This window comes from Pleurodeles waltl, chromosome 8, assembly GCF_031143425.1.
Source record: "Pleurodeles waltl isolate 20211129_DDA chromosome 8, aPleWal1.hap1.20221129, whole genome shotgun sequence".
In the NCBI taxonomy this organism is placed as follows: Eukaryota; Metazoa; Chordata; class Amphibia; order Caudata; family Salamandridae; genus Pleurodeles; species Pleurodeles waltl.
This window is the reverse complement of record NC_090447.1, coordinates 528,139,663-528,154,206: the sequence shown is the minus strand read 5'-3', so window position 1 is coordinate 528,154,206 and position 14,544 is coordinate 528,139,663. Positions and strand designations below refer to the sequence as shown.

The 14,544-nt window shown below is 44.4% G+C and overlaps 1 protein-coding gene across 2 annotated transcripts in view; it reads right to left on the bottom strand.

Annotated features, from left to right (window-relative positions):
* TPP2 (tripeptidyl peptidase 2) overlaps window positions 1-14,544 on the bottom strand; it is a 635,278-nt gene that overhangs the window by 241,073 nt on the left and 379,661 nt on the right. For both annotated transcript variants that reach the window (XM_069204557.1, XM_069204556.1), the window contains exon 22: window positions 11,562-11,806. In XM_069204557.1, the coding sequence (XP_069060658.1) occupies window positions 11,562-11,806 (245 nt within the window). The remainder of the gene's footprint in view (window positions 1-11,561; window positions 11,807-14,544) is intronic.

The following is a 14,544-nucleotide window of genomic DNA, read 5'->3' as shown; positions in this document are numbered from 1 at the left end:
GGAGCTGTTGTTATTCCGAAGGGTAACACTTTGAACTGATAATGTTCTCCCTGAATTACAAACCTGAGATATTTTCTGTGCGCTGGATGGATGGGTATGTGAAAAATGCGCATCCTTGAGGTCTAATGTTGCCATGAAATCGTGCTGCTGGAGCAGTGGGACCACATCCTGTAGTGTCACTATATGAAAGTGTTCTGACAGGATGTAAAGATTGAGGGTTCTGAGATCTAATATTGGTCTTAAGGTTCCGTCCTTTTTGGGGATGAGGAAATACAGTGAGTAAACTCCTGTTTCTATTTGATCTTGTGGCACAAGCTCTATTGCTTGTTTGAGTAATAGAGATTTTACTTCCTCTTGCAACATGGCAATTTGTTGTGTGGAGAGGTTGTGTGGTTTTGGTGGAATATTTGGGGGCATTTGTGCCAATTCTATGCAATAGCCATTGCGGATAATAGATAATACCCAGTTGTCTGTTGTAATGGGTAGCCAATTGATGTGGAACCTTTGCAGTCTTCCCCCCACAGGTGAGATGTGAGTAGGAAAGGGATGGATTAAGTCACTACTTTGGCTGTTGTGAGGCTTGTTTGGGTGATTGATATTTTCACCTGCCTCTGGGGTATTTGGCCTCTGTAAGTGCCTTTGAACCCACCTCTTTGATATTGAGGTTGGTAGGTTGACTTTGTTTGTGAGGTCGATGCCTCAGGTGTTTGGGTTCTAAATCCACCTCTGTACTGGGACTTATGAAAGGACCCCCTGTATTGCGTTGTATTCAAAGCAACCATGGCTTTAGCGGTGTCCGAATCTTTTTTCATTTTCTCAATAGCCATGTCTACCTCGGGGCCAAAAAGCTGTTTTTGGTTAAACAGCATATTAAGGGCCGCCTGTTGAATTTCAGACTTAAATCCTGAAAACCTAAGCCATGCATGTCTTCGTATAGTGACAGCAGTGTTGATTATTCTAGCTGCTGTGTCTAGGGCTGACCTGATTTGGTTGTTTGTAATAGCCTGCCCTTCCTCAACTATTTGTTGCGCCCTTTTCTGTTGGTCTTCGGGGAGATGTTGTATTATATCCTTCATCACATCCCAGTGGGCCCTATCATATCTAGCCAACAGTGCTTGGAAGTTGGCTATCCTCCACTGGTTGGCTGCCTGCGATGCCACCCTTTTGCCCGCAGCATCAAACTTTCTGCTTTCCTTGTCTGGTGGAAGTGCATCCCCTGATGACTGCAAGTTTGCTCTTTTCCTGGCCGCGCTTACGACTACAGAGTCGGGAGGCAATTACTGTGTAATAAAGGCAGGATCAGAGGGAGGTGGTTTATACTTTTTCTCCACTATAGGAGTAATTATCCTAGCCTTCACTGGCTATTAGAATATCTGGTGTGCATGCTTTAACATGCCTGAAAGCATGGGAAGCAACTGATAGGTGGTGTGTGTAGAAGATAGTGTGTTAAAAAGGAAGTCATCCTCTAAGGGCTCAGTGTGCATGGCGACATTGTGGTAGGATGCCGCCCTAGCTAAGACCGGAATATATCCGGTACTATCCTCTGGTGGTGATGGCTTAGAGGGATAGCAGTCTGGATTGTTATCTGGAATGGGATCTGGATCATACAGATCCCATGGATCCACATTGTCTTGCTGTGAATCAAATGAATGTACAGTTGATTGTACAGGTGTGGGAGTAGTAGGGGGAGAGATAAGCAAGTGAGGAGAGTGAGGAGGATACTGAGGAGGAGAAAATTGAGGAGGTGGAGATTTTTGTTTAGATTTTGGCACTTTAGCCGGTGGCTGAGCAGTGTCCAATTGTTCTTGAAAGGCCAATTTACTCGGGCTTCAGAGGAGGTGCTGTTACAATTTTGCCAGTGTCCTTGTGGATGTGAATCCTGGCTTGCCTTTAATCTATATTCTCCATTTGTGAATGTTCCTCAGTGAATTTATAGCTTTCTTTGAGTGCTTGCGAAAGTCCGTGTTCCTCCATATAAATTGGCCTTTTCGGCTCCGAAGCTGTTTTTTTCGGTATCGAAAGGCTGGGAGTGGATGTTGGCCTCGGCTCCGAAGGCGATTTTCGAGGTTTCGACTCGAAGGATCGATGCCTGATAGTGTCGGAGACAGAGCTTCGACTCGAGTCCGAAGGCTTGGGTGGCGTGGCCTTTTTCGGTGCCAAAGTTGTTGGTTGGTCACCGAAGGTCTTTTTACGGGTCGAGCCATGGCCTTCCGGCAGTGGTGTTCCAAAGGCCTTATGTTTGGGCTTGGCTGGGGCAGGCGTACTCACATGCTGTCCTGCCGTGACCGGTCTGTCGTCCTCGGTCTCTTGTTCGGAGTCGGACCCTCGGACAGAGACTGCCGTGTGCATGATGTCCTCCTCCTCGACGTCGAGACGTTCAGTGCTCTTGGACGCCATCTCGAGTCTCCATGCTCTTCTGTCTCGAAGAGTTTTCTTCGAACGGAAGGATCTGCAGGCCTCGCAATTTTCTTCCCAATGGTCTGGGGAGAGACAGAGATTACAGACGAGATGTTGGTCTGTGTAGGGAAATTTTGTGTGGCACAGAGGACAAAAGCAGAATGGGGTCCGGTCCATGAGGCTTCCGCGCGGTCGGCCCGACTAGGCCAGAGTTAGGCGCCGGCGCCCCGAAGGGCAAGTAAAGATGTTTGACCCAACGGTACAGAAGTGTCGATGGAAGATGGTACGCGATCGAAACAATACTGACGAGAATTAGCGAGTTTTAGAACTTATACGACTCAAAATATCGGAACGAAAAGAAACACGTCCGAACCCGATGGCGGAAAGAAAACAATCTAACATGGAGTCGATGCCCATGCGCAATGGAGTCGAAGAGGAGTCGCCGCTCAATCCTGTGACTCGAAAACACTTCTTTGAAGAAAAACAACTTGCGACACTCCGAGCCCAACACTAGATGGCAGACTATGCATTGCATGTGTATCTGCAGCTACACATGCCATCGAACATATATATATATGTATATAATATAATATAATATAATATAATATAATATAATATAATATAATACTTACCTCCAGTTGGGGGGACTGCCTATAAGTAATCTAGCAAGGTGACCAACCTATTAGGAGGGGTCTCTGAAGTCACCTGCCTGACCTGGTCACTCATGCTCCCAGGGACCTCTCTCCACATCTTGGTTTCAAGATGGCAGAATTGAATGACCACCTGGAGGAGCTCTGGGCACCACCCCTCGGGTGGTGATGGACAGGGGAATGGTCACTCCCCTTTTCTTTGTCCAGTTTTGCACCAGAGCATGGACTGGGGGTCCCTGGACTGGTGCAAACCAGTTTATGCAAGGAGGGTACCAAATGTGCCCTTCAAAGCAAGCCAGTGACTTGGGGACGCTACCCTTCCCAAGCCTTGTAACAGCTATTTCCAAGGGAGAGGGTGTTGCCTCCCTGTCTCACGGGAAATCCTTTGTTCTGCCTTCCCCTGCTTCAGCTGGTCAAGCAGCAAGAGAGCAGAAACCCGTCTGAGGGGTGGCAGCAGCGCGGGCTGCCCACAAAACTGGTTGGAGCAATACTGGGGGGTCTTATAAGGAGCTCCCAGAGAGAATGGAATCATATAAACAATACTGGCAACAGCATTGGGGTGTGATTCTGACATGTTTGATACCAAACATGCCCAGGGCCCGAGTTACTATTCTGTAGCTGGACACAGGTAGTGACTTGTGTCCAGTGCACAGGTCAAATGGCTTCTCTACACTTACGAAGTCCAGTGCAATGGAACTCGGATTCGTAGGTGCACCTCTGCTCATGCAGGGATCTGCACCCTGCCCTCTGGGCTAGAAGGGCCTACCATAGGGGTGACTTTCAGTGACCTGGTGAAGTGACCTGTGGTGAAAGGGTGCATGCACCTTTATACGCAAGCTGCAATGGTCGGCCTGCAGATACATTTTGCATGGGCTTTCATGAGTGGCACAATACATTCTGCAGCCCATGGGGAACCCTTGGTGCCCCAATGTCTTGAGTATCTAAGTACCATATACTAGGGACTTAAGGGGGCACCAGTATGCCAATTGCGGAGTGTACAAAAGACGTAGGCAACCAAATTTAGAGGGAGAGTGCACAATCACTGGGGTCCTGGTTAGCATGATCCCATTGAAAACAGTCTAAGCACACTGACAGCAGGCAAAAAGTGGGGGTAACCATGTCAAAAAGAGGGTACTTTTCAAGCAAGCAGCTAGAGGGACCGCCCCCTTGAAGTCTTCAGCACCATGTCCTGGCATTTTGAGCATGACTTGGATTCATGGTCATGTTCGAGGCACCAGAGGCAAATGAGATGGAGGTCAGTGACCGATATGGTGCACTGACAGGCGCCACATAGCTCGAACCCAGCCTTCCTTGAAGAAAAAACTCGACAAAAATCAAAAAAAGGCCTGTCAAAAAAGACAAGGGTAGTTCTCTCCCGATCTGCGCTAACTGCAGCGGAAAGAAAAGAACCAACACCTGTGCGACTGGGTGGTGCCTACATAGGTGGGCGTGACAATTTCCGACGCCTCGCAGAGCTGAATGGAGCCACCCGATGGAGTGCGCAAGGAGTAGTGCTCAGCAAAAGCTTCCGGATCCAGCCTGACACCTGGGAAAATTAAAGGTAAGGAATCTGCAGTTAGAAGTCTCTTATCAGTGACTGTGGATGCTCCCAATCGCTGAAAGTACTAATGAAGTACTTTGAGGTCTATCTTTCATTTGAGTGTTGGTTCATAAGTCCTCCTTAGCATGTCTGCTAAGTCGCTGTACACTCCTGGGAGATGACCCTGTAGAAGAAAGACTTATTAACGAATAGCCTAGTGCTAGATTGTGATAAGGTCATTGACTGGCTCCTTCTGTTTTTTGATGTTGTACATAGTGATCATGTTGCTTTTACGTATAAACACATTTTATGCGAATTATAGTATAAAATGCACATGATGCCAGCCGCACTGCTATTTATCAGCTTCAAAAGACTGATGTGCATTTGTTGTTAAGGAGACCAAGTGCCCTGAATGGCCAGGCCGCCTAGAAGTACTCCACTCCCCCATAAGGGAGGCTTCGGTGTTAATTGTCACGAGAGACTGTGGGTCAAGAACGATATGCACAGCACTCTTGTAGGAGGTACATTTGAAGAGGAGCATATGTTACTATCGCAATACAAGAGACCATCATCCCCAGCAGTTTCGGTATCATTCTGTTAGAGGATGCGAAATCTGGTAAATTGTAAGTAGACTTTGAAATGTCATCACCCTATCCATGTTGGAGTTGGCTTTGCCCATCACTGTATTAAGTATTGCTCTCAAGAGAGCTTGATATTGCGGGATTGTTGGAGATGTGTGACTTATGGCATTTATTGTGTATCTTAATGTGTGGTTAACATTGCTGTTGACTGCTGCTCTTTCTCAGCCGGTTGTACACCTATGGAAAGATATGAATGATGCTGCAACAGTGGTGTGCTGCAAGCAGTGCCAGGCACTTGGTAAAGACCTTTGGGGTTGTTGTGCACCTAAATGGTAGCACTTTGAACTGATAGCTTAGCCTATTGACGACAAACCTGAGACACTGGTGGTGCGCTGGGTGGATGGGGATGTGAAAGTACATGTCCTTGAATAATGCTGAATGCAGAGCAGTGGAATGACACCTTGCAGAATGTTACCTGGAAGTGCTCGGACAATGCATTGGTTCAATGGCCTGAGATTTAGTACTGGCTTGAGACGTAGTACTGGTGTAAGTCAAGGGTCTACAACCTTTTCTGTAATAAGAGCTACTTTTGATCAATGAAAGCCATACCAAGCTAATAATGGTATTAGTGTTTTAATAATGACCTGTAGGAAGCTGGCTCTCTATATACTACACTAAAATGAAGTACACTGTGCAGAGAGTCCAGTGGATCCCCAAAGGTTTGCAGAAGCAAAAATAGATGGGTCTAGTTTTCTTTTTGTGGTAGTGTGGGTGAGCAGTTAGGCTTATCAAGGAGTTGTGTTAAGCATCTGTTGTAGTCACAGAGGAAATAAATGAAACCCACACTCAAAGAATAAATCCGAAAGCAATTTAAAAAAGTAACAGTTGCTTTTCTATATGCTTTGAACCAAATAACTTCATTATAAAGTACGCAGTTTTAAAATGAAAAATACTTTGCAGTTTCAAAAATAGCCATTTAGTGCAATTTTCAGCGTCTTCAATGTTAACCTACGAGATGAAAACAAGAATGCAGTTTCACAGAAAAGTACACATCTTACAATCCCAGTCTTCAAGGATTTAGACTAGAACCGGGCAACGTTCAAGTGTGCACCCCCAGCGGTACAGGCGGCTGGGTGTAAAGGCCAAGGTCGGAGTTTGTGCCCAATGTTAATCAATGGAGACTGGGGGGGTGAAGACATGCTGCTCTCATGTAAGTACAAGTGGAGTCAGAGGTTGGTCTCTGGATAATGAGGTGAGTACTGGGGGGGGGAAGGGGGGGGGCATAAGGCAGTACCATACTTACACCCTCAGCGGCACAGGGCAGCCGGGTACACAGTGCCAACATAGCACAGCGCTGTCCACAGGAGTTATTGTTCTTTATTGAAGGCAGGTAGTCGTCCCAAGTCTTTGTAGGTCACTGGGCTGCAGGACAAGTTGTCTTCTTGTGCAGGTTCTTGTAAGGCTGCAGACATGCCAGTAGGGCTGGGGTCAAGTAAGTGGGTGTCTTCAATCTTCTCTGCTGGTGCGACTTTGTGGTGACCGGCTCTCCTTAGATTGACAGGAATCTGATTCTAGAGTTCGGAGTACCACCTAAATACTGAATTTAGAGGTGTTACAGGGAGTGTCAGGTGGTAGCCAATTAGCTACTCACCTTTAAGGGTGACTACACCCTTCCTATGACCATTTCTTTGGGAAGTGGGCATAGCCCCAACCCTATTGGCCTAATTCCTTCCATGCAAGATGAAGGAATTCAAAAGTAGTGTCCACTTCAGCTCGTCTACCCTACAGGTTCGATTGGCATGAAGTTGGCACTTGTCCTAATTTAATTTTCCTCCCTATCCTGCTGCTGAAAGTGGGGTCAGGAACTGGGAGTCGGCCTCCTCCTCCACCATTTGGAGAGGCCTGGGTTGCATTTCAAAGGCGGCAAGGCCTTTGAAACTCTCCACCCTGGAATGTCCATCCTGCCTGGGAGAGGTGGTCACACCTCTGCCCAGAACAAGCCTTTGTTCTGAGCCCGCAAGAGCATTGGCTCTCACCTCAGGGTGCCAGACCTGTCATAATGTGGCTATACTGGTCTTGACCAGTCAGTGCCCACACTAGGAGTTGGTAGGTTTTTCAAGGGGCTCCTCTAAGGTGCCCTTTGAGGGCATGCATTAATAAACCCATCACTGGATTCAGTGAGGGTTTATTAATACAAGATGTTTGATACCAAATATCCCTATATCATGTGGCTGGGAAACTCTTAATGACCAGTGTCCAGTGTCCAGCATATGTACTTAAAATGGCTTCACTGTTCACGTACTATGTGTGAGAATCAACACAGACATAGCAGGGGCATATCTGCTCATGCAGGAATGACTTTACATGTAATATAATGCACACTGCCTTTAGAGCTAAAAGGCCTGCTAGAGGTGTGACTTACATTGCAAGCAGTGCAAAGGGGATAGGGCACGCAGGCTGTGGGCCATGTCCTATTTTCATTTTGGCTCTGCACCAAGACAAGCAGCTTTCGGAAGCAGCACTGTGTGCACTTAGTGAGGGGGGTACTTGGAGGTGACACGATTCATGCTGCAGCTCTCAAGTGCCTTCCTTAAGTACCCCATGCCCTAGGTAGCGAAAGGTTTGCCAATTGGATAAAACAACTGTGCAGTTGTAGGTTAAAAGATCTGGCACTGGAGACCAGTTTGGCAAAGACCCAGTGCACTTTCAGTCAAAGTTGCAATAAAAAAGTGTGTGTGTGTGTGTGTGTGTGTGTGTGTGTGTGTATTTACTGCAACCAGACCCCCCCCCGCTCCCTACATGATCACATCAGGCAGAGTTGCAATAGTAGCCATACCAGTCAAGGTTACTACCCTTTCAGCTTATGAGGTCTGAAAATACACACATTTTGATATTGAATACACAGTTTTCACTTTTGATATACAAACATCAGCCAAGCAATTCTTTCTAATTTTGTAGGCTGAGCTGGACACAGAATAGCTACTTTCTTAGGTAGCTGGAGAGCTTTCAGTAACTCGTGAGCTACTCATTGATTGGTCTAAGTGTTAAGTCCTGTTCTGAATTAGGAAGTAAAGGGAATATACTAGCTGTCCTTTGGTTTTGACAATGTTCTGTTTTGGTAGTGTGGTATGAAATTCCAAACAGTATCTGTGGGAGATGATTGAAAATGCCCAGTTGTCTGATGTTTTCACACTGGGGAAGAACCAACCATATCCTTCCCTGACAGGTGTTAAATATTAAGACGTATGGAGGGTAAGTCATTACTTTGACGGAGTGGGGCCTTTTCCACAGGCTTTTCTGACTTTCTGACCGCTGCCCCATAACCCTCCTTAAAAGGACTTGGAAATTTGTCCTTCCAGGAAGTCATGCTGCTGTTAAAAAGTAGGGCATTGTGGAGTGGCTGCAGCTTTTGTTTTTCTGCTACTCTGCTAGTGCCAAAAATCAGACATGCAAATTTGAGTTTGGAGTGCACAATTAGCCTTTGCTTCATCTGTATCACTAGGATTATTTCCATCATTGTGTCTTCTTGTGGTCTAAATAGATGGTCACCATCGAAAGGGACTTTTAACAGATGCTGCTGGCCTTCAAGGCAAAACCCAGTGATCTTGAGCAAGGCATACCTTCTAGAAAAGGACGCTGGTGTTTGTCTACCTGGATGCAGTATCGGTTGCATCCAGACCATATTGGCTGTTGATCTGGGAGATGATTTTTGCCTCTTGCCCCAGCCCCTTTCCTCTGACCAGCTGCAAACATTTCATCTGTTCCCAGTGGCACCCATATTATATAGATAATGGGCCCACTGAACTGGTGATCTGCCACTGTGCAGCTGCACTAACAGCTACTCTCTGACCAGCTGCATCCATTTCTGCATTATTTTCTTCTGATGGTGGGGCATTAACTGTGCTCTGGGCGAAGGTCCTCTTCTGGGCTAAATGAACAACCAGGGAGTCTGGTGGTACATCACTTCTAAGGTACAAGAGATCTTCTGGTGCTTCCTTGCACTTCTCTACTCAGACAATCTATTTTTTTACTGTGTCCTTAAATGTTTTCTTTTTTTTTCTGCTCCACACTTAGACAATATTTTTAGCATTAGATGAAAATTGACCTCAACATTCTCTATTTGAGAGTATCTCCATTATGAATTTGTTTTTTGCCTCCACTACATGTAATTTAACTTTGCCGTGGTCACCTGAACTTTACCAATAGTATGCTATAGTGCCATTGGGTGGGGAACGTTTTATTAGACAGGTCTCCAAAGAAGGTTCCTCCTGAGGATTAATAGTGCTTGGGCCACCAGCTTTGTCCATAGAGTAAGGCTCTTCAAAGGGATCAGGAATGTCGAAAACATGCTCAATATGAGAGTTTGTGTGCAGTGATTGTGTTGTGAGCGAGAGCACATCAGTGACTGATTTGGTGTTGGAGATCTGGGATCCCTAGACCTATGTCTTTGTGATAGGAAAAGAACAGAGTTCCTAAGATACAGTCTCTTCGAAATATATTTTTCTTTGAGTGTACTTGCCCCACGAGAGTCTTCTGAGGGGGATGTGCAAGTATTTTCCCTGTACCAGGATCACTGTATATCTAGGTCTAACATTAGGCTTCTCCAGTTATTGTGATGTTTAGGCTTGAGTAGCTGTTGAGGCCTCTTTCGAAGCCAGCTTCAGGATAGACCTCGTTTCCAAGACAGCTGTAAGCGGGTCTCTGTACCAAGAAGGGGTCCCTCAGCATCAAGGCCTCACAGGCAAGTGCAGCCTTTTGGAGCCAATATTTTCAAGGATGAGCGATCTCAGAGGCAGAGTTGGTGCAGACTGATAAGGCCTGTTCTGTGCCTCCTCTGGCCTACAAGCCAATCCTTTTCAGGAAGGGGAGATGCCCATCGAGGTTAATACCTGGAGAAAGATACTCTGTCCTGGGAGTGGGCTTCACTATGAGAAATGAAGGCCATTGGTCTCCAAAGTTTGATTTCATTTTCTAGACTGCACTGTGTGTGGCCTTCAAGGATTCCAGATTGGCCTGCCTTCTCTCTGGAGTATGTGCCCTCAACATCCTCCATGACTGAGGGGGGCTTGGCACTGCATCTTTTAGTGTGTCCACCAACATTCCCTCTGTCATAGAAAGGTTTTCTTAATTTTCAAGGTCGACAAGTCAAATAGTTCAATTTTCCATGGTACCTTGGTGGGTAAAGGTAACAGACCCTAAGCCTATCTGACCATGGGAACTTGCTGTTGCATTCAGGACAGGATTGAAAGGTTGTGTATTCAATAAACACAAGCCATTCTGATTTCCAAAACCTCAGGTCTGGGTTCATTTGAGAGCAGCAGACCGTCAGAGTAGTTTCATATCTCTTAAGGGAAGATTACTGTCCTCAGGGTTGAACAATTGGCTTCTGTAGCGTGACAGACCGGGAGCTCAGAAAAAAGCATGCCCAAACTTGATGGCGGGAAAACAAAAATCTAAGGTGGAGCCCATGCCCTTATGTATTATGAGTTTTAAGGAGAGATCACAAGTCAACTCGAAACCAAACTCTCTACTTTAAAGAAAAGCAACCTTCAACTTTCAAGTCAAAAACTAGATGGAACGAGTGTGCAAAGCATGTAATCTACAGCAGTATATGTTTAAAAAATTCTAGATTCTGGCTGAATTAATGGGAATTGTATAATGAGGCCATAGGGAGAGGACTTTGCTTCATAAACTAGATTTTGAGAATTGAATCATATATTGCTGCAGAAAATTGGGAGAGTGATATACAAAGAGGAGTGATAGTGCGTCCTATTCCTCTTTGTTCGAAAGGAATAACAAAGGAGCAAGAAAACAACAGCAATGCATGCCAATCATGGTGCTCAACAATGCCTTGACCAGAAAAATACCTTGTTAATATGAAGGTTTGCTTATTTAGGTGTGAAGGAGCGATGTACTTTGTACTACCAATGATGGAAGATACAATTACAATAAATCATATTATGCTGGATTAATAACGTTCTTTGCTCTGGCCAAATAGGGTGTGAAAGGGCAGACCTTCACTGAAAAACAGGTGAAAGGCAGGAGTGCTCACTAAAAAGACCGCATTCAGTGAACCCCATTTTGTATTTTTTTTAATTTATTTTACAACAAAAACAAATCACAGGAAACACAGGAAATTCTTATTACCGGAGATCTATCATTCATGTGAAACCAGAGGACATTAGTCAACTTAATGTGAAATCCAATGAGAGTAATATAAAGACCTGTAGAGTTACAAATGTGTCTATATGCAGTGGTGTGTCTGCAAAAGGTCCTGATTTATCTTTAAGAACACACTGCTTTACTTAAAAGCTGATGGAGGTTTGCATGATTCCATAAATGTATATTAGGATGATCTGTTCTAATCTCAAGAGAATAATATAATGAACTCACTTGTCATCTGGAAGCATGGCGATAAAGAAAGGCTGGCTGTGTTTTGGTGGTAGCGTTGAGCTGTTAGCTTTTTTCTTCCCCTGAAGTGCAACACTGTGGCTTTCGTAAATGTCTAAGCTCAGAGTATTAGACAACCGATGAGAAACAATAAATGGAAGATCTTTGAGCCTCTCTAGCTCACTCATTTGCTCATGACGAACTTGTAGCCGAATCGTATAATCTCCTTTCTCCAGTTTCACTGAGTACTAAAACAAATATATCAAACCAGGAAACAGCATTTAGGAGTGAGTTAACATGCACAAGTATTTAAAAAAAACCTGCAGAAAAACGGATTGGGTCTTGCTAATTTTATTCTTCAAACTGGGATTATTAAAAATAAATCATCCCCTCTAGAACACCATGTACAAGAAATCTCACAACAAATACACAATTTTTCGTTTACAATAGTTACAATGGTTCCTATCTTTCCCCGATAACTCTATTCTTTCAAAGACAGTCACATAACTGCAAAGAAACCTATCACGCCATCTTCAACACAAACTTGCTGCCAGAGACATTTGTGGTTCCATATTGCACCCAGACCCTCAGTTACTTTCTCCTACAAGGAAAAATGTGTGGCTATTGAGGAGGGATGTGATAAAACATTTAGAGAAGAAAATTGAAAAAACATCAGTTTGCCAGACACCCTTTGGTTATCCTGGTTGAATACTGAAGTTGTCAAGTAGTGTTCCTAGTCATTGGGTCATATTATAAAGTAAAATTATAGACAAGACAACCTCTGTGTGCTTATCTGCCTAAGGGATATTGTATGAGCAGGGAAAGCTTAATCTATGAGGCAGCACAGATCTGAGTTCTAGTAAACTATGACAGAGTAATCTGGAAAATGTATGTCTTTTAAAAGAAATAAGAAAACTTATAGTCAGAAATGTTACTGCACATAAAAAGAACGAAAGACCCATGATGTCCTAACACCCTCTGTAAAGAAGAGATGACCCTAAACCTGCTGTTAGTGCTAAGAAGTTGTTAAGCACGGTTATACTTCATTGATGGCCGCTCTGTACAAGTCTATGACAAGTAATCACAAAAACCTCAAACCAATGACCTCAAACCAATGGCCTCAAAGGTTTGGCTTTCCCTTCGCCTTTGTGGGCCTATTCACAAAAACATTTTGAAGTTGCACTTCTGTAGGTTTTTTTTTTCCTCCATACTCTCACATACCTTAGCGCATTGAGACAAAAACATCTAACGTGGGAATACAAGTATTCATTTACAGCTAGTACAAATAGACAGGACTGAGTTCTCTTATTTTTTTACCAAAAGGAAGTTGGACATTTTGGGATTAACTCACAAAAGGATGTAAAAGTACATAACGGAATACCCATTTAGTAGTACTTAATGATTTTGTGAATCGTCACATATATTTTGGTTAACACAGTCAATAGTTAATATCTTTGCTGGATGTCTGAAAGCAGTGGTTTAACCAAGGCAACCAATGGAGTTCCATCCAATGTGCGAAGGACACAAGTTAAATAGAAAATATTAAAATAATGGAACAGTGATAAGGGGAATGGGAACTTCATTTTTAAATACGTTAGTTACCTGTAATAATAATTTTAAACTTGATATTTTCATATTTACGTTCTATGTTTTCTTCTTTGGAGACCAACAATATGCAGTGTTAGTTTGAATTATGTTACTCAAAGGCAGTAATTAGGTTATATTTTTACTGACAGAGTAACGTATGTGATGCAACAAACAAGTTACTTACCTTCAGTAATGCATTATCTGGTAGAGACTATCTAGCTGCAGATTCCGTATCATTAGACATTCCTGTTGTCAGTTTGGAATCCAAAAGTTTTGCAGAGCATTACCCTTGCACGAGCAGTCGAGTGGAGTCATTCGGATCCACATGGCGTCACTGTAGCCGTCTGTGACATCACGGTCGCCTATAAAGGCATCACCCAGGCGGGCGGACATAAGTACTTTTCCATTATCTTCCACGCTGGACGCACAGTGCCATGGAAAGAACCAACAGTTTTGGTCTGTGCGATAAAACTAGGGCCCTGAAAGAGACAATTCCTAACCCAGGCAGAAGTGTCCGCAGAGCGGGGAGACATGGGTGGGTGTAAGGAACCTGCAGCTAGATATAGTCTTTACCAGAGAATGCGTTACTGAAGGTAAATAACTTGTTAATTTGATAGAGACTTCTAGCTGCAGATTCCCACGTACCCCAAAAAGTGTGTCATCCACCCGGAACAATTTTGTGTAGAACAACACTCTTTTTGAGTCCAGCTGGTGGAGTCGCTCATCTTCTTTAGAGGGATGCAGTGGAGCAAAGAAGGTGGACAGTGTAATGTTCTGACCCAGGTGAAATGGGTCGCCACCTTGGGGAGAAAAGAGGCACGAGTTCCAAGTAACACCTTATCCGGGAACATAATGAGATATGGCAGCTTAGATGAGAAAGCCTACATCTCACTCACCCTCATGGCAGATGTTATTGTTACTAAGAAGGCTGTCTTGATGGTGAGCAGCCAGAGGGGACAGTTGTGTAAAGGCTCAAAGGGAGCACATATAAGAAATGTGAGGACCAGATTTAAGTCCCACTAAGGCATGAGAAGTGCATAGGAGGAGACACATGTACAAGCCTGTTGAGAAATGTATGTACAATAGGTGATTTGAATATTGAAGGCAGATCATGCAACCAAAGGAACTCCGATAAGGCAGAAAGATACCCTTTGAGAGTGCCCAATGCTGAGCCCTGTTGGGCAATAGATAAGACAAAGAGAAGAATGTCAGCGAGAAGCAGAAAGAGGATCAACAGATCTTTCTGTACAATAATTTACAAAGCTTTTCTAACGGCACGCATATGCTGACTTGGTTGAGGGACGCATGGCTGCCAGAATAACTTTACAGACTTCTGGAGGCTGTCAACTGCTGCCACTCAATCCTCATGCACGAATGTGCATAGTTGACAGGTTTGGGT